At 39.2% G+C, this 24779-nt stretch overlaps 1 protein-coding gene across 1 annotated transcript; it reads left to right on the forward strand.

The window, feature by feature from the left end:
* Positions 1 to 3281: 3281 nt before the first annotated feature.
* On the forward strand, positions 3282 to 23499 carry GLYATL3 (glycine-N-acyltransferase like 3). The gene is made up of 6 exons (XM_019986268.2): positions 3282 to 3399; positions 9744 to 9856; positions 13328 to 13435; positions 13836 to 13962; positions 17623 to 17746; positions 21895 to 23499. Exons 2-6 carry the CDS (start codon positions 9779 to 9781, stop codon positions 22319 to 22321), a joined length of 864 nt encoding a protein of 287 aa, XP_019841827.1. The 5' UTR covers positions 3282 to 3399; positions 9744 to 9778; the 3' UTR covers positions 22322 to 23499.
* The last annotated feature ends 1280 nt before the right edge of the window (positions 23500 to 24779 follow it).

Genomic DNA, 24779 nt, shown 5'->3' on the forward strand with positions numbered 1-24779 from the left:
AAACACTGGTCATATTTGTTAAAATTGGACAAAGAGGAACATAAAGGAGGGACATTTTCCAAATACAACAAAGTGGGAATTCCTTGGTAGTCCAGTGGTTAAGACTTGGTGCTTTCACAGCCGAGGGCCCAGATTCCATTCCACGTCTCAGGGGTTTAAGCTACCACAAGCTGCATGGCGAGGCCAAAAAATAAACAATAAAACTATTATTTTTTTTTAATGAACTTTTTCTTAACTAATAGAAACAAATGTGCCTTAAAATCAGTTTTAATCATTTCCACCCCTAAGGAGTTCCTTAAAATTAAGGTAGATTTTCAAATGGAATGAAAGCTATATAACAAAAATAACAGTGATAAAGTGGCTGATATTTATTGATCTGTACTGCATGCCAGGCACTGTTTTAAGCCCATTACATGTATACATGTATTTATACCAATATTGTCACCCTGTTTATTTAACTTATATGCAGAGCACACCATGAGAAATGCTGGACTGGAAGAAACACAAGCTGGAATCAAGATTGCCGGGAGAAATATCAATAATCTCAGATACGCAGATGACACCACCCTTATGGCAGAAAGTGAAGAGGAACTCAAAAGCCTCTTGATGAAAGTGAAAGTGAAGAGTGAAAAAGTTGGCTTAAAGCTCAATATTCAGAAAACGAAGATCATGGCTTCCGGTCCCATCACTTCATGGGAAATAGATGTGGAAACAGTGTCAGACTTTATTTTTCTGGGCTCCAAAATCACTGCAGATGGTGACTGCAGCCATGAAATTAAAAGACGCTTACTCCTTGGAAGGAAAGTTATGACCAACCTAGATAGCATATTAAAAAGCAGAGACATTACTTTGCCAACAAAGGTTTGTCTAGTCAAGGCTATGGTTTTTCCTGTGGTCATGTATGGATGTGAGAGTTGGACTGTGAAGAAAGCTGAGTGCTGAAGAATTGATGCTTTTGAACTGTGGTGTTGGAGAAGACTCTTGAGAGTCCCTTGGACTGCAAGGAGATCAGCCCTGGGATTTCTTTGGAAGGAATGATGCTAAAGCTGAAACTCCAGTACTTTGGCTACCTCGTGCGAAGAGTTGACTCATTGGAAAAGACTCTGATGCTGGGAGGGATTGGGGGCAAGAGGAGAAGGGGACAACAGAGGATGAAATGGCTGGATGGCATCACTGACTCGATGGATATGAGTCTGAGTGAACTCTGGGAGTTGGTGATGGACAGGAAGGCCTGGCGTGCTGCGATTCATGGGGTCGCAAAGAGTCAGACATGACTGAGTGACTGATCTGATTTAATGTGATCTGATGGGGATCAAACCCCATAGTAATCAGCATTATTCACATCCTGCATAATCTGAGGCAAAGGAAGCTAAGTAACTGAGATCACTCAAATAGTAAGTGATAGAGCTAGAACGTGAAAAAAATATATAATTTTGACTTCTTAGGAATTTGCTGATAAGCTACAAATAAAAGGTAGTTCTGAAGCTAGTGAGTGAATCCCAATACAGCAATGTACAAATATTTGATAATATGTATTATGAATTTGTTCAGTTGGATTTCTAGAAGAAAATCTTAAATTTACATTAGAAACCTTTTGCCCCCTTTTTTTCTTTTTTTCCTTTTAATTTCAAGAGTCAAAAGTTTAGGTTAGGGTGGGTCAGGGTTTCAGGATGGGGGGACACATGTGTACCCATGACTGATTTCATGTCAATGTATGGCAAGAACCATTACAATATTGTAAAGTAATTAGCCTCCAATTAATCTAAAAAAATTTATTTCACTTGGCAATGGATATATGGTAACCTATCATTCCACTGTAGAATTAAATGTATTTGAAAAAAATTTTCTTTACATCCAAATATATATATATATATATACACACATATATATATATTTACCCAAATTCTCACATTTTGTGGGATTTTATGATCAATGTTTCATTTTTATTTTTTTTTATCTTGTTTTACCCATTCTTGTTTCTGATTGCATCACTTAGCTTCTGCTTCAGATAACCTGCATTAAAATTTGTCTTTAATGTTCTACTTGTTTAATGACTGTACAGAAATAAAGTAAAAAAAAAAAAAGTTTAGATTAACTTGATGAACCTATTTCAGGTTTAATTATCTTCATCCAATGCAGTTTTCCTGGAAAAGATATATTTTTCCTTTTTAGCTATTTTTCCTATGGCAAAAAGCTACTATTCTAGTTAGTTCATATGTTTAATAGAGAGCAAAGAACTTTGTAAAAAGAATAGAAGTTTCTGTTCTGGAACATGTACTCTAAACCTGGGAAGACAGGTATATGTCCCTCCAAGTCCATAAATAACTTGGCCCCTGACTTTTTAAGGTTTTCTCTGATACTATACTTCATACCTAAATTGGTTTCTGTTCTATAACAGCTTCTGTTCATTTTTTAAAATCCATTTTCCTCGAATAATGTACAGGAAAGATTAGATTTATATAGGTCCCTTAGGACCATGCATGGGTATAGGTTGCCCTGGGTAACATTGTTTTTTAAAGTTATCAGTATAGTAGGATCAAAAATGCTCTTACTTTGACATCCAGGAATTGTCCTCTAAAACAATTTCCTCCGGTCACTTTCAACTACCAACTACCCATTGTATTACTTAAACCAACATCTTCAAATAAGAATGCCCTAACGTCTCTAGGTTTGATCTTGACCTTGTCAGACTTAAACATGGTAAACAGTATCCTCCCAAGCGACCACATTGACGTTCTCTCTCTAAACCACTGAGACATTCGTACTGTTTATTATCCTAAGGCTCAGGTATTGTGTGCTGAGATGCCCATGGTGCTTGAAATTGCAGCCAATGGAGCCAAGTAAATTCTGAATGAATTTTCATTTGAAAGACCAAGGCAAAGGAATTAAAATTCTCAAAAAACACTCTGTTCCATGAGGGGCCTCCTTAGAGATCACGCTCTTTCGGACTTGGAAGTTGAGAGCTGCAAAATAATTTTCTTCAGAATAGATAAAAATATATAAAGTCAGTACTGTCTTCCTATTGTATCCTATTTGTCTGGGTCCCATTCCTTTTTATTCTTTTCCATTGTATCCGATATGTCAGAAAGATAGGTTTTGTGTCTAGAAAACATCCATCTCTCAATCAAGATGAGTATTCAGTGCCTTTCACACCATAAAACTAAATGTGGTAGAAAGAGGAGGAATGAAAACACTCGTGGTGATTTTTTTCACCTGACGTCATAAACTCCTCCCTTCCTCCTGTTGTGGATACCCTGTCTTCCTCTTGCCCTCCTCTTTCCGCGTAGAACTAATTAGGGAAGATAGGGTTGAAGAATTAACCAGCCTTGGACGGAGAAGGAGACACTGCACTGCCACACAGTTTAAGACTTCAGTTGCAGACTGAACTCTCAACATTAGGTAAGCATTTATTCATTAAAACAACAAGTATCAAGTCACTGGTTATAACTACAAGCAGAAATGGGAGACATAGAAAGAGGAGAGATGAAATTCAACATTGTATAGGAAGACCAAACTATATTTAAGTTTACAGGAAAAGATAATTTCTTGCTGTTGTTTTGGGGTTTGGGGGTGCTTTTGTTTCTTTGCTCTCTTAAGTTTTGCTATGGAGGAAAAAAAGCCCTACAAAATATAAAAGTATTTGCATTTTGACATGGGCACACTAGAGAAACAGACAAGCCTAAACAGAAAACCTATCATCTGAAAAATAATCAGTATATTGGATTACAAGTACTGTAAAAAGTTCTTTATTTCCTCCTTAACAAACAAACATTCACTATTGTATTATAAATGGTGTGTGCTGTGCTAGCCGCTCAGTCATGTCCGACTCTTTGTGACCCCACGGACTGTAGCATCCCAGGATCCTCTGTCCATAGGATTCTCCAGGTAAGAATACTAGAGTGGGTTGCCATTCCCTTCTCCAGATCTTCCCAACCCAGGGATCAAACCCAGTCTCCCGCATTGCGGGCAGATTCTTTACCGTCTGAGCCACCAGGGAAGCCCATAAATGGCATATTACATCATAAAAACAGAGACCTTATGTTTTATTTATTGATAAGAATGAATTCTAGGAGCGTGTCATGCCTTCCTTGTCTGATTAATACTAATAACATATTTTAGCTGCTTGCTGTGTCCTGATGGGCACCTAAATGCCTTAAGAAACCTCAGTTCCTAAAACTTATGTGAGTATAATTATTTTCCTTGAGACAGTGACTCTGCTAGTGATAAAATTTTGGCTACAGGAGGTACAAACCTTTACTTTCCTATTCAAGAACAGGTGTTTATTCAGAAACAAACTCACAAACATAGAGAACAGACTTGTGATTGCCAAGAGGTGGCGGTGGGAGGGATGGATTGGTAGTTGGGGATTAGTAGATGCAAGCTATCGTATATAGAACAGATAAAAATCCTGCTGTATAGCACAGGGAACTATACTGAACATCCTGTGATAAACTATAGTGAAAAATACTGTACATATATGTATAATGAATCACTTTGCTGTACAGCAGAATTTAGCACATTATAAATCAACTATACTTCAATAAAATAATTTTTTAAAGAACATTTGCTTATTATAGGGAATTTATAATTGAGTCATGAGGATATAACATTCTGATCTTACACTTTTCAGAGTTAATAGTTGTCATTATGACTTTCTAATGGGATTCCAAATGTTAAAAAATATTTTATGAGACTATTTTTCATTCTCATTCTCTGAGAATTTCTGTTTTCTTTTTTGTGAGCCTTAAAATTTATCTTCGTCTTTAACAAAAGGAAGATCCTTATGAAATTTATCACTGTTTTCACTAAAGGATATTGTCTAGTGTTGTATATTAATTACAGCATCCTCGTTGTGTGAACCTATGGGAGAACTGTCTCTCTGATTTTAATGTCACCAATCTGTGACCCTGCAAAATTTGTGAATCAAAAGAGCTGCTTAGCCTAGAAAGACAAACTGAAGCCAGATCAAGGTAGGTTTTGATTATATAGAAGTTAGAGAACTGGACTTAATTTAGAAATGAATAAGTGAAATTTGAGCAAATGCTCTGGTAAAAAGTATAAGGATGATTTTATGGGCAGTCTGAATCATGTAACTAATCATGTTGATTTCTCTTTGTGTTAGCTGCTAGAAAGCTTAGAGTACGATACGGACCCATACCTGCAAGTATAGTTGATTTTCATTGTTCGTGGTAAGGTTCAAAAAGTCACCTGTCTTAATTATTTTTGAACCATTACTCCTAAGGAAAATTCAAGATTATTTTCCTGCAAGCCTCTGGTCACAAGGTTTTTATCGGCAGATCAATACATAACCTTGTTATACGTGTATTTTCATTTAGACACATTGCTTAATGTATCTTGTAGATTATCACTGAACATACAATCAAGAGCATTATAACCCATACCTAAAAGAAACTTATCCAATACGTGTTTTCTTTAGGAAGGCACATGACTGCCTTTTTGCACTTAGGAACACTAAACAGCACTTAAGCACTATGCCTGGGGGCCACTCTAAACAATGAAATGGCCAACAAAAAGCAAAAAATGCAAAAGAACTCGGCACTGGGACTTCCCTGGTGGTCCAATGGTTAAGATTCCATGCTTCCAATGCAGGGGGTTGCAGCTTCCATCCCTGGTGCGGGAACTAAATCCCAACTAAGACTAACTGGAAAAAAAAACAAAAAACAAAAAACAAAAAACGACACTAACTAGACGTATAAAGGACTTGTTTGCAGTAGGAGAGCTTGAGCAAGAAGTCAGCTTCTTCAGCTCCAACTGATTGAAAATGTGGGCATTCAGATCAGATCAGATCAGATCAGTCACTTAGTCATGTCGACTCCTTGCGACCCCATGAATCGCAGCACGCCAGGCCTCCCTGTCCATCACCAACTCCCGGAGTTCACTCAGACTCACGTCCATCGAGTCAGTGATGCTATCCAGCCATCTCATCCTCTGTCATCCCCTTCTCCTCCTGCCCCCAATCCCTCCCAGCATCAGAGTCTTTTCCAATGAAAGTATATTGGGCACCTACTGACCTGGGGAGTTTCTCTTTCAGTATCCTATCATTTTGCCTTTTCTTACTGTTCATGGGGTTCTCAAGGCAAGAATACTGAAGTGGTTTGCCATTCCCTTCTCCAGTGGACCACATTCTGTCAGATCTTTCCACCATGACCCGCCCATCTTGGGTTGCCCCACGGGCATGGCTTAGTTTCATTGAGTTAGACAAGGCTGTGGTCCTAGTGTGATTAGATTGACTAGATTTCTGTGAGTATGGTTTCAGTGTGTTTGCCCTCTGATGCCCTCTTGCAACACCTACCGTCTTACTTAGGTTTCTCTTACCTTGGGCGTGGGGTATCTCTTCACGGCTGCATTGGGAGACTCCAATTTTTCACTGCCCTGTCCATGCCCACAAATGACTTCAGGATCACTGTCAGTACGGATTTGAAGTTACAAATAAATTTTAACAAGTAGGTGAATTCACAAATATGAAACCCATGAATAAAGAGGATCAACCCTACATGCAAGACTGTACTCTATATGCCTTGCCTGCCTACTTCACTTGTAACTCCATACTTCTTTTGTATCTTTGTGTTTCCGGTAGCCTGAATTTTTATTTTATTTTAATTTTTTATGTGTTTTTCCTGTGTGTATAAGTGGTTTTGAATCCTTCGGGAAACAAACCAAGCAATTAATAAGCAAATCAGCTACAAATATTTAGAATTCCTCTTCTTTGCACTAGCGACCTTACTACATATTTGTATACAAAAAGATCTCTGAACATCAAACCTAGTGAGAGAAATATGATCAACTTCCTTTTAAAATCATTTCATTTTCTCGCAAAAGACACTGAATTAGAAATAGTGAATGTGTTTAACCTAAGGATTTACTAAGAACTTAAGATTGCATTTAGAGATGAGGTGAGTGAATGAAAAGTCAAGCAGATACAAGGATGAGATAGTGGCTATACTTCTTGCTCTGTTCAACCTCAACTCTGAAAACTTCCTCTTTTCAGTTTCTAATATTGGCTCAGACTACGAGTATTAAGGCCCAGAAGCCTGATTTGCTGACTGCATTGAAGTGAAGTGAAGTGAAATGAATTGGCTCAGTCGTATCCGACTCTTTGAGACCCCATGGACTGCAGCCTACCAGGCTCCTCTGTCCATGCGATTTTCCAGGCAATAGTACTGGAGTGGATTCTCATTTCCTTCTCCAGGGGATCTTCCCAACCCAGGGATCAAACCCAGGTCTCCCGCATTGCAGGCAGACGCTTTACCGTCTGAGCCACCAGGGAAGTCTAATCCTTCATATCTCTTCCGACTCTTGCTGGGAATGCAAACACTTCAGACATACCACTCAGTGGACTGGAGCCCAGGGGGCTGGACTATAAGAAACATGCTTCTTAGAAGTTCAGACTCACATAAACTATATGACAGAGTTTTATGACAATGGATTTTAAATAAATCCACAATCATACATTCTGAGTATCTCATAGCCACACAGAGATGCCACATAGAGAAGTCAAGTAGCTTTCTCTGTCTGGAAAATGTAAAGACATAATCCAGCAGAAGCCCAGGTTCTCAATGTTTATTTATCTTTGCATCCAAGTGCCTGGCTGCTCAGGGTAGGGAACAAGAATAAGTTGGATAAGCTCTATCACACTATTTTTAAATTTTAAAAATTAAAATTAAAAATTTTTTTTTTCTCTAATTCAGTCAAGACCTGACTGTAAATATGGGGGGTGGGAAATTTCTTGGAAACAAAAAGCCATGGGACAGAGCCCTCAAAATCTACAAAATGCAATTATATAAGAATGCATGGAGTTGCATACATTACGTTTAGGCCCTTTACATCTCTTAATTTTATCGGACTAAAATGAGCCTCAGCCTTTGCTCACATCTGATTCATCTTTAAGCTAGGTATTTCTCTCCTCTTAACCACCTGACCCACTCAAGTTTTTCTCTTGTCTTTGCCCCACATTGTGAAAAGAAGTTTCCCTACTTAACCTAAGACTTTCCTCTGAGCTTCATACCATGCATTCAACAACTACTTTCAGTGACCCTTACTGTATGCCAGGCCCTGTGGTAGGTGCTGGGGATACAGTGGAGCACAGAGCAGACATGGGCCTTTCTTCATGCAGCTCACAGGCTACTTAAGACAGGCTTATACCAAAGAAAACACAAATAAATATAAAGTTACAACTGCTGGCATGTCCTGAAGGAAGAATTCAGAGTACAGTGAACATGTGTAATGGAGGGCTTAACCCAGTGTAGACACTCACATCTCCCCAGGATCCAGTTTTGTGAACTTCCCATTTCCAGTGGTTCTGATTGACACATTCCAGGGCCTCCTTCTCTCTTTCTTTCTTCCCTCTTCAGGGGAAGTTGGCATTCAGAATTAATCTTAAAAAGGAACAATGGTACAGATGAGCCTGTTTGCAGGGCAGGACTAGTGACCCAAAGGTAGAAAAAAGACATGGGGACACAGTGCGGGGAAGGGAAGGATGAGATGATTTGGAAGATTAGGATTGACACATATACACTGTGCTGTGCTTAGTTGCTCAGTGGTGTCTGACTCTTTGTGACCCCATGGACTGTAGGCCGCCAGGCTCCTCTGTCTCTGGGGATTTTTTAGGCAAGAATACTGGAGTGGGTTGCCATGCCCTCCCTCAGAGGATCTTCCCAACCCAGGGATTGAACCCAGATCTCCCACATTGCAGGCAAATGCTTTACCATCTGAGCCACCAGGGAAGCCCAAGAATACTGGGATGGGTAGCCTATCCCTTCTCCAGGGGATCTTCCTGACCTAAGAATAGAACTGGGGTCTCCTGCAGTTGCAGGCGGATTCTTTACCAGCTGAGCTACCAGAGAAGCCCAACATATATACACTACCATATGTAAATAGATAACTACTGGGAACCTGAGGTAGGGCAGAGGGAGCTCAGCTTGGTGCTGTGTGACGACCCAAATGGGTGCGATTGAGGGGGTGGGTGGGAGGTCCAAGAGGGAGGGGATAATGTATACATACAGCTGATTCACTTCATTATATGGCAGAAGCTAACACAACATTGTAAACCAATTACACTCTAATTAAAAAAAAAAAAAAGAATTACACCCTTATCCCTATGCAGTGAGGCTACTGGGGAGACTGACAAGCCCCATACCCAACCCTTGCAAGGTGACTGGCTGCTCTGGCTTTGTCCTGGAGCGCCACATCCCTGTCTCCAATGGCACTAACATCATCCCAGCCCCTGTATCTAAGAAGTTACTGACAATAGCTTGAACTGGTGACTTTCTGTACCTCTGCCAGGGGCTGTACTGCCTCCATGGGCAACTTTCCCTTTTTTTTTTTTTTTTTTTTGGATGCACTTGCTGAGTCATATTTATCTGACCAAAGATTGAACCCATGTCCTTGGCAGTGAAAGCAGGGAGTCCTAACCACTAAATAACTTTTGATGCCATTTCCAAGACCTACAGCTAGCTCACTCCTGAAAGAGATGGTATTCACCAAGTCTTCATATTAGGAATTCACCGACCATCTTAAGACCCACACTAGACTTTCTCTGCAGAAGACCCGGGCTCCAGTTGTAGCCACCACATCATTTTATATGAGAAAAAATGAATGAAGCCCAGTTTAAACAAACAAACAAACGAACCAAAAAGACAAACAAAAAGCTTCAAGGATCTTTCTGGGTAGATTTAAATATTAACAGACAAAAATTAAATACATCCTTTCATGTTTTTAAATAGGTGTGGAGTTACTAGCTCTCCACTCTCCAGAGAAGATGCAGGTTCTTAACTGTTCTACCAAATTACTGCTCCTGGAAAAAATGCTGAAGAGTCACTTTCCTGAATCACTCAAGGTATGAAACATTGAGTTCTATCTTCATTTTATTAATCTGTGAAATAACATCAGACTTATAGCTGTTTCCCAAATTTTCCTAATGGTAAGACCCTGGGAATACTGGGTAAACATAGTTTCCCAATCCTCTCCTTCTAGAGACTGATTCAATGGATCGGGGATACAATGCAGTTAGTTATATTTTTGAGAGTCTTGCTAGATACCTTCTAGGAAAATTCATGCTGTGCTGGACTGGACTATTTATGAAATAAATTTCAGTTCTAAATTTTATTAAATGGCAGAAGGGACTTCTAAATTCAGATTAGTTGACTTGGCCTGAATAATTTTTTTTAAATATCTTTCACATTATCTCATTTGAGCTTCAAAAACACCTAATCAATCCCCCTCTAAAATTAATTCCTCTGTAATATTAAAACCTCTGAATAGGCATATATTTATATTAAAATTTTATAGATAATATTACTAAATAACTTCCCCATTTCCAGGTGCTAGAATTCAGATTTAAATCCAGATTATCACGTTTCAAATTGAGTGTTTTTTTGGAAATGCTTGCCTCTCACAGCACCATCTGAAGTAAGAATTAAGGAAATGAACCGTATAGGCACAGATAGATGCCTTTCTGAGAAATCTCCTCTTTCATAGCTGCTGAGCTCTTTGCTCCTGATTTCTTATTTCTCCTACCCTGAGTCTTTTTATCCCTAAATCTCTTTATCCTCCTTTAATGATTTCTTTGTTATATAATGCCTGGCTTTGTTCTTTGACCATAGTTTCAAAATACCCTTTAAGTAAACACTAAGTCCTTTAGTGAATAAAAAAGATAAAGAAAAGATAGTCTCAGTTGTTTCCTCTTCCTCCATCCACTGGAATTTATAGCTGCGTATTTTATAATCTCACTTTAGGCTTAAAATTTAGTTTAGTCACTCAGTTGTGTCTGACTCTGCGACCCTGTGGATTGTAGGCTACCAGGCTCCTCTGTCCACAGGATTTTCCAGGCAAGAGTACTGGAGTGGGTTGCCATTTCCTTCTCTAGAGGATCTTCCCGACCCAGGGATCGAACCCAGGTCTCCCACATTGTAGGCAGACACTTTACTGTCTGAGCCACCAGGGAAGTCTTTAGGCTTAAGTGTTTAAATAACCTTTCAGATTTCCTTCACACGCTCTACCTGCTCATTCCTCTAGCATTTTTACTCCCTCCTAGCCACTTTGCATCCCCTCTGAACACTCACTCTTTGGATGAATAAATTATTGAAAGGATTTGTTTGTTTTCTTATTGGAGGACAATTGCTTTACAATGTTGTGCTGGTGTCTGCCATACAACAACACGAACCAGTCATAATATAGACTGATTCTATATTATATAGACTGATTCTTTAGCGGCCCTCTCTGTAAAGTCTTCCTCCCCCATCCCATCCCACACCTCTAGGTTGTCACAGAGCACCAATCTGGGCTCCCTGTGTTATATTGCAGCTTCCCTTTAATTATCTGTTTTACACATGATAACATATATATGTCAATGCTAGTTTCTCAATTTATCTCACCCTCTCCTTCCCCCTGTGGTTTCAACCAATGCCAAAGCTTTCAGTTGGTTCTGATCTTTTACAAACTAGTTATTTTTTCAGAATCTGAATGTTGTAAAGAGGTCTCTTTTTTCTTCTAAACTTGTGAACATTTCAATCATGTTTAAGTTACATTCTTGAATACAGATTATGCTTTCCTCATGTGAAACCATTTTAATAAGTGTATTACTCTGTACACGTAAGATCATCAATTCCAGAATTTAATCTTGAAGAGAACAAGCATGACCCTTCCAGGTTACTTTAGTTTGTGGATTTTCACTAAGTGTGATCCATGTTGCTCATTAGTATTAGACTACATTTGGAAAGATATAGTCTATGCGAAAATTTGAGTGAGGTCTCAGTTTGGGTAAGACAGAGGAGAGTTGGATCATCTTCTAGGCATTGAGATGAGGTGAGTGATTTGAATTAAGATAGTGATAAAGGAGGTAAAATGTAGGCTCCAAAGCCCTTACTATTTAACTTTTTCATTGAAGTATAACACTAGCAGGAGTTTGCCAAGTGATGCTAGTGGTAAAGGAACTGCCAGCCAACGCAGGAGACATAAGAGACACTGGGTTGGGAAGATCCCCTGGAGGATTTCTTCACTCCTGGAGAATCCCATGGACAGAGGAGCCTGGAGAGCTATGTCCATAGGGTCACAAAGAGTCAGATAGGACTGAAGCAACTTGGCACACACCCACATAACACTAGAAAGTGCACAAAACATAATGATACAGCTCAGTGAATTTTCTCAGAGTGAATATCTATGTAACTTCTACTCCATTCAAGAAAGAACAGTACATCAAACGCCATTCTTCCCCCACTCCATACTCTTTTCCCGTCAATATCTTTCCCTGCTCTCCCACAGTAACCACTATCAATTTCTAAAGTCATCATTTAATTCTGCCTGTCTTTGAATGTAACATAAATGGGATCACACAGTAAGTATCTCTTTGAACTTAGCTTCTTTGGCTGGACAAGCTCGATACCATGTTGCTCTTTTGTAATCCATGGTAGGAATATGCCACAATTTATTTATTTATTCCACTGTTGCTGGATATTGTTTCCAGTTTCTGTCTACAGTATTACAAAAACGCTGCTGTGAACACTGGCCTATAGCTTAGCTCTTGTCCTTACCACTACAACTTTGTCTTCTCTAGAAGCACAGAGATAACATATTAAAGTTGCTTTGTGGGACAGATATCTTTGATTCTTAGTGGAAAAAAAATGTGAAAAATCACAGAACAGAATTCTAACGATAATTCAGTATTGTTTAGTCAATAAGAATTTGGTCAGCTCTGTCAGACTCCATGGATATAACAGTGAATAAGACATAGTTACAACTCTCAGGGAATGCTTATACAGACCTGCTCTATCAAATCTAAAATGCAGGGTATGCTTTTTGGCTTTTCTCTGGGGGATAGTATCTCAGTCTCAAGAGATATTTAATTGTAATTCAGGGTTAAAAGAGTAGTTGTACTTCACATATGATTTTAAGATAGTGTAGTAAACTTCAAAAGCAGCTGCACATCAAAATTATCCATAGAACTTTTAAAAGGCATATGAACTCTAAATCTACATATCAGACACTGATTCATTAAGTATTACTGACCTATGTTCCAAGTCCCTGTCTGGTAAGCCTTTTGATTTGGTACCTCTCACCATTGTGCTAAAAAAAACACTAAGTTTTGGGAACATTTTCATAGACTGTCATAGACATTTTAACAGTTTCCATGTGCACTGATGAAATAACAAGGGAGAAGTCTATATGTGTGTGGGTTATGAATATATGTGTGTATATTTATAATTTCCCCTCATGGCCATAACTTTGCAGTAGTACAAGAAATGAAAAGAGCAATAAGCATCTGAAATGGTTAATAATACGACTAGCTTTTCCTCTGGGTTCTCTGCCTCAGGTTTATGGAGCAGTCATGAACATAAATCGTGGGAATCCCTTTCAAAAGGAAGTGGTGTTGGATTCATGGCCTGACTTCAAAGCCATCATCACACGGCGGCAGAAAGAGGTACAGTTTTAAAAGGCAAAAAGAATTGGTACCAACTGAAATGAAAGATGAAGTAAAGGGGAAATCGTAACCACCATAGCTTAACAAGCTCACCATTAGCTTCTAATTTGACTGGCTTTGGAGTATCAGACATATGGAAACCTCCAGTATAAATGTGTTCACTAGGATGATTTCTCTAGTGTTTGATAATCCCTAGAAGCATGAAGCAGATACACTTACACACTAGCTTTCTCACTGGGTTGATGATTCCTTATGATCATTGACTTTGGTCATATGGATAAATATGAAAGAAGATTGAAAAAGACAGCATCCTCCCCATTCTGCCTCTGAGACAAAGGAGAGGCTCACGTGATCAAAGGTGGTGTGCTTTATGTGTTTGTGATCATGTCTTCTGTCCTAGGCTGAGACAGACAACTTGGACCATTATACTAATGCCTATGCTGTGTTCTACAAAGATGTCAATGCTTACCGACAGCTGTTGGAAGAACATGGTGTTATCAACTGGGACCAAGTCTTTCAAATACAGGGTGAGTCAAGTATAAGACACTAGACAGGCGTTTTTTTTTTCTTCTTTTTGTCATATCTCTCAGATATATAAATATGACACGCTTTCCACACATATAAGCACACATATGTACAAATACACTTACATACATTTTATATATTAACAGCTTATGTATTACAGTCTTATAGCAATACTTTTTTTGAATTATTTTTACTGAGGTTTGGATTAGGCTGTTTTTAAGCGATTTTTTTTTTTCTTTCAAAAAATGGTATCACTGAATATCACAGAATATTTCTCCTATTACTTCTAACCCTTTCCTGTCATAATCTTTTAAAGTAAATCTAATTTAAGTCTAAGCCAATAGGTAAGCCTTTCTTCTTTCTACAGCAAATGATTCTTGAAAAAGATAATCAACTGGTCTGCACAGGATAAACTGAAATGATTTTATAAGGAAAGAGTATATGTGGGCTCCAAGGAGATAACTGCATAGCCATCAACGCTTCTGGAAGAACTTTAGGCCAAGACTGAAACAGATTAAGACTTTTGATTATTTGGATGGATAGCTTTGGCTTCAATGTATCACTTGCTCTCTCAACTTTTTATAATGATTGGGAGTTGATATAGGCAATGAAGTTACTGTGCGTAGCTCTTCCAGTGAAATGAGTTCCTTGATCATTTGACAAGAAGGTAGGAACCCCCATTTAGATATATAAATTCTGGTAATTTTTATCAGCCAGAAGTAGCTGAAGCCCTCTACAAGAAAAGTTTCTGTCCACCTATAATGATTTATGTAAATTCATAATCTAAAAACTTGGAATGTTGTGTATATATATATATAAAATCCCCTGGCAAATGCTCAAAAAGAGTTTATAGAGGCAGTTCTAAACTCTCTCACACATTTACAGATTTACCCCTGTTAAGCTGGTTAGAAGTGAGGCATAATTCAACCACTTGCTTATCTAATTAATTCAGAAAAATCTCACCAGGATTACTTTAATATGGATATGAGTATATCTCCCCCTTGATGTGAAAAGTCATGGCAGTAACTGGATGGATTTTGGTATTATTGCTTAATATCCTCAAATCCCCTGAATTTATCATCCCTCTGATTGCCAATACTTTTTTTTAGAAGGCTGAGCTATTAGTTGTGAGTTACACTCATTTTAATTGATAGTCATCTTTCCTGAGGGTTTGGTGGGGAGAGATGTGAATTATAGCACCTAGTATAGCTGGAATGGTAAAACCCCTCATTTACCAGGAGACCTGGGTTCAATCCCTGGGTTGGCAATCCACTCCAGTACTATTGCCTGGAAAATCCCATGGACAGAGGAGCCTGGTAGGCTACAGTCCATGCGGTCTCAAAGAGTTGGACACAACTGAGCAATTTCACTTTCACCGTGTAGAGCAATACCGGCTCTTGACTTCTGATGTGGTCTCAACTGTAGGTTTCTGTGGTAAGAACTGTAATCTCTTTAGGACACTGAATAACTTCTAAGAAGTCATCAGGGTCTTTACTATTGTTATTCAGAGAACCTAAAAAGGTGCCATTTCTATAACATCTCTAAATCATGAGCCTCCCTAAAAGCCTATCAGCTACATATAAATAGCCTTTTACCTACTTCTTAAGTGCAGGCTAGGTCAAAACTACTAGTTGGGTTGGTGGATACATCAGGATTTAGGCAGTGAAGCTGCTTCAGTACTGGGTGTTTAGAGCAAGAACACACCCTGCATAGGAATGCCTTTGTCATTTTTAATCTAAGAACCATCCATAACAATGTTAAATCAGGGTTAATCCTCTAATGGACTCAGAGGAGCCAAACTCCTTGTGTTTGCCATATACAGGAAACAAAAACATGCATAATTGCCCAGACAGGCCCTGCTTGCTGCTCACTGCTAGTTGCATGGACGAGAGAGCTTGTCTATATATATGAGCACCAGCCTGAAAGTTTCAAAGGCCTGCTCACTGGTAACTATGAACCAAAAAACTGTCCCAAGTTCTGGCTTATTCAGTTAGCAACCCTTCCCCTTCTAAGGAGGTGGAGTGCTCAATAGCAGAACGAGAAGTGGAGATTCCTTTCTCAAGGAGAAAGGAGAAAATCATTTGTTAAAAATGATACCCTCTCAACAGATAGAAGGACATGATCCACAGCACTATGGAGAGATGAGCGGCAAAATCTAAACAACAAATCCTGTTGTTTGGTGATTAGAGGGCCCTAACCATCAGGATTCTCCAACAAAAGAAGTTTTTAAAGTAGGGAGAGAGGAGTTTAGCGGGAATTGAAAGAAGGTCTGTTTATGAAAAGACTCACAAGACAAAAAGTAGGCAAAATCAAACTACAGTGTTTAAGGATGCAGGCTTAGATAATAAAACTGTAAAGAAAACAAGAAAATGGTTATCTTAAAAATTATTATAATGATTATTTTTGGAAGAGAGAGAAGGAATTGTGATTAAAAGATTGGGAGAGTGATACATAGAAGGGAGCTCATCAAATTCTATTCTGTGGCTTCAGAAGTAGTCAAAATGTATGTAATTATTTCTAATTAAACTGTCCCTTTTATGCAGTTTTTGTTACCTGTTACATCTGAAAAGTCTAAAAGGTTTTGTTTCAATGTTAGGATGACCTTTAGAAAGAATTGACTCAGTCTAACTTAGAAGAAAAAAATTCTGTTGGAACTACCATCCACACCTCGAGTCAGCACGGCTCACTACCACTTAGATGTAATTCAGTGTTTTAATATGGAGTGCTAGCTACAGCATCTATGATTTTAATAGCATTATCTTAAGACTTGCTTATCTTTTCTTAGACTTAACTCCCTGATGGAGAAGCCGAGGCTCAGAGCGCAGTCTATGTTCACCAGGACCTGCCATTCATGTTTTCTTCAAGAGAAAGTGATTTCCTAGGAGAAGGAAACAAGCAATTAGATATGAAAGGAAGTGGGAAAGTCAATTTCCAGAGCATTCAAGCAATCAGCAGCCAGAATGGAAAGGACAGAGCAGATTAGGATTTGGAGAAGCAGACAGTCAGTTCTAAGTAAACAAGCACCTTGTCATGCTGTAATTACTATCAGAACAGAGACCATGCCATTCTTGTGTCCTGATCTGAAGCTATGCCCAGCACAGTACTTTACTTACAACAAGTACTGAATAAAGGTTTATAGAGAATACAATATAGCTACCACAAATGAGTAAGTGCTGGGTAAGTTAAGTTCAGAATAAACCTCACCAGTCTAAGTTTATATATTGACGTTGCTGTGATGGGTGTTTAGGCAGGAGACTGAAAGACAGTCTTTAAAGTAAGATTGCCCTGCCAAATAAATTGAAGCTCTTTCACACTTCCAGAGCATCCCTTTACCCTCAGGGGCTTAAGATCAATCTGAGAAGTCAGGAAAATAAAAAGTTCCCATAAAGCATTACAAATTCTTAAGGGATAGTCCCATCAGAAATTCCCATGGAAGATCATGATCAACATGGAAATTTGAAAATCTCATACAAGACTTGAAAATCAGACAAAGGAGTAGCTCTGATAACATATGTATGAATACAAAGTGGTTAGGATAATACAAGGTGGGAAGCTGGTGGTATTGATGATACCAAGTATAGAAATCCTAAAACAAATTTCCTTTTGTCATTTTCAGATAAAGTGTCCACATTTTTTTTTTCATTGTGTGTTTCCACATACAGGGCTGCAGAGTGAATTATATGATGTTTCCAAAGCTGTTGCTGACTCAAAGCAGGTGGATGTAAAGCTAGCTTCCTTCAAGGCCGCTTGCTTACCTCCGATTTCAACTGTAGACACCAGTTTCTTGTATGTAAACCAAGCTTCTTCTGGGGGAGAACTTATGCTATGGCAGTACAAACTGCAGTACCTGGAGTACTTAATACCATTAAGGAATATTGGATTTAGGTGACTGAATCTAAATGTGTGTATGTGTTTACTCTTTTCCTTTTTGCTGTGCTTGACTGCTCATAATTTCCTGCAAAATCAAATCTGTGTCTCTCTCCATAGTAATTAACTATGGACAGTTTTTTCACAGAATACACAAAAAAGTCATTTCTTGGGCATCCTCCTCCTTCAAATAATTCTAAATAACTTCTGCTGTCTGCACCCAAGGTGGTTATAATTGTTTTTTGTTGTTTCAGGGATGAAGGTGTTTAACTGACTTATGTGTCTTCTATTCCAGGCACTAAATGTTTTCAAGTTTTAAATACATTGCCTCTTGAATCCTTTCCACAACCCTATAAAGCAGTACCATTATTATTCCCTTTTTGACCAGAATTGAAATAACACACAGGAGCAAACTATAGAGCCAGAAACAATCAAAAGAAGTCTAATTCCAGGATCCAGCCCTTCAGAACATGTGTTAGTTTATATCTGCATTCTTTTACTTTGTGGTCCCTGATCTGTCATGCTCTAGTTACTTTCCATTTTGCCTTACCTTTCTCTGTGTGTGTGTGTGTGTGTGTGTGTGTGTGTTAGTCGCTCAGTGTGTCTGACTCTTTGCAACCCCGTGGACTCTAGCCTGCCAGCCTCCTCTGTCCATGGGATTCTCCAGGCAAGAATAGTGGAGAGAGTTGCCGGTTTCTTCTCCAGGTTACCTTTCTGAGCCTCAATCAATTCTTCCTAAAAACTGGTGTATAATATCCTCTTTGTATGTTTCTTGTACGCAAATGAAACTTGATACCTGGAAAGTAACCACTTCAGTGAATGTTACTTTCTCCACTTCTGTGGTGTATGTTGAAGTAATTATTGAGCAAAACAAGACTAAACCTAGAAAAGAAGGGACACTTTAAGTCACATAAAGCAACTGGATTTTATTACTTTTTCAGTCATGAAAATTTTCAAACACAAGAGTTGAGAAACTAGTGTAATTAACCTCCAAAACCAAAATACTTAAAAAAAAAATCTTAAACCCCTGCCTCTTTCAATCACAAAATAATGCAGTTCTCAATTTTGTTTGTCCTTTGTTCAATTCCAACTGTAACCTTTTCAACAATACATTTTCCTATTAATTGAATTTAAAAAATATAACCAAGCTTGTGCTCATTAAATATACATGTATATTTTTAAAATGTACAAAAAGTACAAGATTTATTAGGAATCTTTTATCCAGACCTCTACCCTTCCCACCCCCTGATTTATTCTAAAGGAAATATCTTATATATTATTCCATTATACTTAAATATTATACCTCCAAAAGAATTATTATTATTATTATTGGCCAGGCCTCATGGCTTGTGGGATCTTATTAATCCCTGGTGGTTCAGATGGTAAAGAATCCACCTGCAATGTGGGAAACCTGGGTTCGATCCCTGGGTTGGGAGATCCCCTGGAGGAGTGCATGGCAACCCACTCCAGTATTCTTGCCTGGAGAATCCCCATGGACAGAGGAGCCTGGTGGTCTACAGTCCATGTGGTCACAAAGAATCAGACATGACTGAGCAACTAAGCATAGCATAGTATGGCTTGTGGGATCTTATTAATAGCTCCTCCATCAGGCATCAAACCCTGGCCCCAAAAGTGAACACACTGAATTCACTCAGGGAATTCCCAAGAATTTTTTTTTTAAAGTGCTATAGTAACATCACCTCTGTGTCAGGGGTCCCCCAGACCACCCACAAGTTCAGTGATTGGCTAAGAGGACTCACAGGACTCAACATATTTAGTCGTGGCTATGACTAATTATAATGAAAAGATACAAAGCAAAATCAGCACAGGGGAAAAAGGTGCCTTGGCAAAGTCCAGAGGAAACCAGGCACAAGCTTCCCAGAGGCCTCCCTGAGCAGAGTCACGCAGTATGCGTTTGATTCCCAGCAATGAGTTGTGACAACACATAAGATTTTTTTACTGGAGGTACCCTCTGCCAAGCACGCACCAATTTCCTAGACTCCCAGGAGGAAAACAGGTGTTCAGCATAAATTACATCGCTTGTACAAAGAGGCCAAGCTAACCACTCTTACCAATTCTGAGAATGGCAGGACTCCCCCAGAAATCCAAATTACTAGACACTTAGCCAAAGGCCAACCTGGCAAGCAGGTTCTCTAAAAACAGTGGCCTCGAGCCTGCTTTGTTAGCTCTTTCCTTAAAATTTTGTGAACATTATTTCCTAAATATAAAATGACCTGTTAGTAGTCACATTTCTCCAATAATCAAAACTTTGAGCACCTTATTTGTTTTGAATAAGCACCTGGTTATTATATGCAACTGGTTAACATCTCTCTTAAGTTTCTTTTGACAGACAGGTACCCCTTTCATCTTTTTTTATTTCTTATGTTATTTTTGGTTGAAAAAAAAAAAATCACGCTATTTGTCCTTTAGAGTTTCCCACAGTCTGTCCAATTCAATAGACATGAGTTTGAGCAAATTCCAGGAGATAGTAAAGGACAGGGAGGCCTGATATGCTGCAGTCCATGCGGTTGCAAAGAGCCGCTCACGACTGAGCTACTCAACAGCAAGTCTGTTTGCTGTCGTATCCCTGAGATGTTATTTAAAATTTTCTTCAATCCCCCGTCAGACTTTTTTAAATCAAATTTTTACTTGAATTGTTCCTTTCTGCGTAGGAAGTTAGACAATTTGTCTTTAAAACCTAAATCATTATCCAAATTTGTACACTTTATTTTGGATACCCACCCTTCACAGGTCATTGTCTCGAACGTCCCTCCTGAAACACACGGTTTAGTGTTTTTATTTATAGTGACATCACTACCCGAAGCTTCCTTGACTTTGTTTGAAAGTTTATTTTCGAGAATTAAATGAAAAAATCCTGTTAAGCCAGTTATTGCTTGCATTTATTTATATTCTTTCCCTCTGCTTAGTGGTTAGGCGAATGGCCCAGCTCCAGGTCTCACAGAATACCTGAAATATGAGCTAACATTGCATGACCACTAATAAAAGAAAACACAAACTTTTACTTCATAAAGAGGGACATGGTACAGGACCTCCCTGGTGGTCCAGTGGCTAAGACTTCATGCTCCCAGTTCAGGGTGCCCAGGTTCAATCCCTGCTCAGGAACTAGATCTCACCTGCTGCAACTGAAAGATCCAACATGCTGAAACTAAGACCTGGAGCAGTCAAACAAATATTTTAAAAAAGGACATAGTGAGAAAGACATCAGTAGCCTCTTAACTGGGGATGATCTTTGGATATTGATAACTTCAAGCACGAAAGAAAATTCAAAACACAACCAGCCCCCAGAGACTTGCAACTAAGTAACCTGTCTCAGTTCTTAGAAACTGCAATAATTTCTGTCCTTTTTTTTTTTTTAATCTTAATGCCCATGGATCTTGAAATCTTTTTCCAGAATGTTTAGGGAAAGGTCTGAAAGCTAGCATTTCTTAAGCACCTACAAATGCCTAGAACATTATGCACTTTATATTTATTTTGTGGACATGGTTGCATAAATGTAGGAGTCCTATCCTAAAACATTTATTATTATCAAGAAAAAGATTAGAGGCTCAAGTATCTGGACTTGTTCAAGGCCTCAGAGAGGGTGTCAGCAGACTCAGGACTTAATAAGAACAAGTCTGAGGTTTGTTTTCCAGAAAAATGAAATCCTTGCCTTCATCTATTCTGAAGACAATAACAAGTGGGCATAAAATTTGAAGGAAAGACTTAGACTCAATATAATGAGTGTTTCATCCTGTTAGAAATGAAATCCTAAAAGATGTTTGTAAGTGGTAAGTTATGGATTCTTATTTATTGAAAATATTCTAGTATTTGCTAGGCACTATCTCCAGGATGCTTTCTCAGTTTGAATCAATGTAAAAAGAGAAGTAGTTGGGGAATTCCCTGGAGGTCTGGTGGTTGGGATGGGGTGCTTTCACTGCTGGGGCCAGGTTTGATCCCTGGTGGGAGAACTTAGGATCCCCCAAGGTTTGAAGTGAATAAAAAAGAAATACTTGTTTGTCATCTTATGATCCCAAGTTCATATTTCTTCCCATGTCATTTTCTTCAAGAATGAATTCTTCCGTACAACTAACCTACCTGAGTATTGCTGATGTTGACTTACTCAACCAGACTTGGTCTCGGGGCGGCAATGAACAATGTCGCCGGTACATCGCCAACCTCATCTCCTGCTTCCCCAGTGTGTGTGTCCGTGATGATAAGGGGAACCCCATGTCTTGGTCTATGACGGACCAGTTTGCCACCATGTGCCATGGCTACACCATGCCTGAGCATCGCAGGAAAGGTTATAATCGGCTGGTGATCCTCATGTTGGCCAGAAAGTTGCAAAGCCGGGGATTCCCCTGTCAAGGCAACATCCTGGATGACAACACTACATCCATTAACCTCACAAAGAGCATCCACAGTGACTTCTTGCCTTGTCGGTTCCATAGGCTGATTCTCACCCCTCCAGCTTTCTCTGGGCAAGTTCACCCCTAGCCCATTGGAACTCCAGGAGTTCTCTTCCTTTTTCTGAATATACACACACTCCTTAGCTGCCAATGAGGGAAAAATTAAAACTAGAATCAGGGGGACTTTAAATTGTTGAAAAAGGCCAGAAGACAAACAGGCTTAGGCTGGGAAGCCCTAACTCTCCCTGTCTCAAATTTCTATGGTAGTGATGATACAGGTCAGAAACAGCTGTGACTAGAAACAGGATAACTATCTTCCTTTAGGATCCACTGCAGGAAGAAGGTTCTAAAGCCATCAGTCTTAGCACAGGAGCAGAAATGACTGCATGAGAACAAATGACTAACATGGGAGTACCTGGATACTGCATTATTATTTCCCTTGGGCTTATGCCCGCTTTTCTACAACCACACCGGCGTCCTACAACCATAAATAACCCTCTCCTGTGCCTGCCACTGCTCTGTCTCCCCAAACCTCTTCCTACCACCCGTGGCTCAGGATCTCTGTAGACTATCCTGCCTTCCCCCCTCCCCGCTTTAATTCCTGTCTCTCCTCTAGCCTATAGTTCTTCCCTGGGAATGTTTAAATGTAGTGGTTCTCACATTTTAGTGCACTTCAGAATCACCTGGAGGGCAGGTTGCAACAAAGCTAGCTGAGTCTCTCCCCACAGCCCCTGATTCAGTTAAGTTTGAGGATGGGTTTGAGGTCGAGCCTGAAAATTTGTACTTCCAGCAAGTTTTCATTTCTCAGTTGCCTTGGATGGAGGAATAAACACACAAGCATTTTAAAAGCTAGAAGCAGATGCTATCAGCATAAGACTGGACACTGCCTATCACCTATTCCAGCCCCCTTGTTCATTATCAGCTTTCTCATGAAAAACTAAGAGGCCTGTTTATGTAGGTGTGCATTTGGTATGCAAATATAAACATACATACACATATATTTTCACTTCTTTCTTACTTCTGTATGCATACGTAATACTCAGAGAATTGTGGTAAGATAATAAACTTTAGTTTATTCTCATTACATATGAATATTTGTGGACAAAAGAAAACAAATGACTTCTTCAAGATTATATAACCGGTGCTAGAGGTTGAGCCCAAATGGTGTTATGTTGATTTCAAGCTTTTCACTAGACCATGTATCTTTTTAGGAAATGTAAAAGAAATTTAAATGATTAATAAAATCAACATCTCCTTCGTCTTTTATTCTTGTCAGTATTTTTTTTTTTTAATTTGGGTTCCAATTGCTTCTGTCTGTGTATCTTTCAAGGACAGTAAAGGAAGAGATAAACATCACAGGCTGTGTTCTTCTATCTGCAATAAAAGCTGACACAAACAATGGTTGGATTTGTCTAGTCTGGATAAAGTTGACTTAGCCATATAGAAAATATATGGCTTATATGGTTTCTTATTGTGCAGAGGTCACACAAATCTCAACTACAAAGATAAGAGGAAATCTAAATTTTAGGTGTTTATTCTGAGAAACATAATGGAGAAGGAAATGGCAGCCCAGTCAAGTACTCTTGCCTGGAAAATCCCATGGACAGAGGAGCCTGGTAGGCTACCGTCCATGGGGTCACAAAGAGTCAGACACGACTGGGTGACTTCACTTTCACTTTTCTGAGAAAAAAGTTTAGTCTGAAGGAGAGCTTCAGTTATAATGAAAACAATTCCTTGGGAGTGAATATATGCTTAGGTCATCCTGAGCCAATGGTTACCTAGAGACTTATCCTTGGGGCTGGAGGGACGAGTTCTAAGGAACTGGAGTCCATAAGTCTCTCAGGAGAATGTGGTCTAATTTTCGCCCCAGGGACATGCAGTATCTATAGCACTAATGAACAGAGAGTTACTCCCACCTGGTATATGGTCTCATTAATACAGCCTTGTGCCTTATTTCTTACTAATGATAATGTGCCTACTGTTTACTTAACACTTAACTGCATGCTGATAATTGTGCCAAATTTTATATATGCTTATGTGTAATAAACATATGTGTGTGTTTATTTTATTATGGGGAGTCTGGCTCCGGGGTTTAATGACTCGTTAAGATTTATGGAGATTTTAAGTCATGATCAGAGCCTGGTTTGTCAGATTCTGAAGCCTGTACTTTTTTTGTGTGTGTGGCCATGACAGGTTTTAGTAGCAGCATGTGAGATCGGGTTTCCCAACCAGGGATTGAACCTGTGCCCCCTGCTTTGGAAGCATGGAGTCTTAACCATTGGACCACCAGGGAAGTCCCATGAGGCCTGGACTTTCAATTATTATTGGCCTCTTGAGCAGCTTGGAACTCTTTGGGGACTCAGTAGAGACAACATCCTCAGCTACTGTGAGATGTGTGCTTGTCTGCTCAGGGTGCTGACTGGGTTTTGCAATTGTCTTTGCATTGAGTGAGGATAAGAGTTCTCTCTGCATCAGACCCACTGAGAAGAAATACAGAGGAGGAACGGGTGAATTAAGTCTGCTCAAACTTTGGGAGCAGGATAAGA

The sequence above is a fragment of the Bos indicus genome, chromosome 23 (genome assembly GCF_029378745.1).
Source record: "Bos indicus isolate NIAB-ARS_2022 breed Sahiwal x Tharparkar chromosome 23, NIAB-ARS_B.indTharparkar_mat_pri_1.0, whole genome shotgun sequence".
Lineage (NCBI taxonomy): Eukaryota > Metazoa > Chordata > Mammalia > Artiodactyla > Bovidae > Bos > Bos indicus.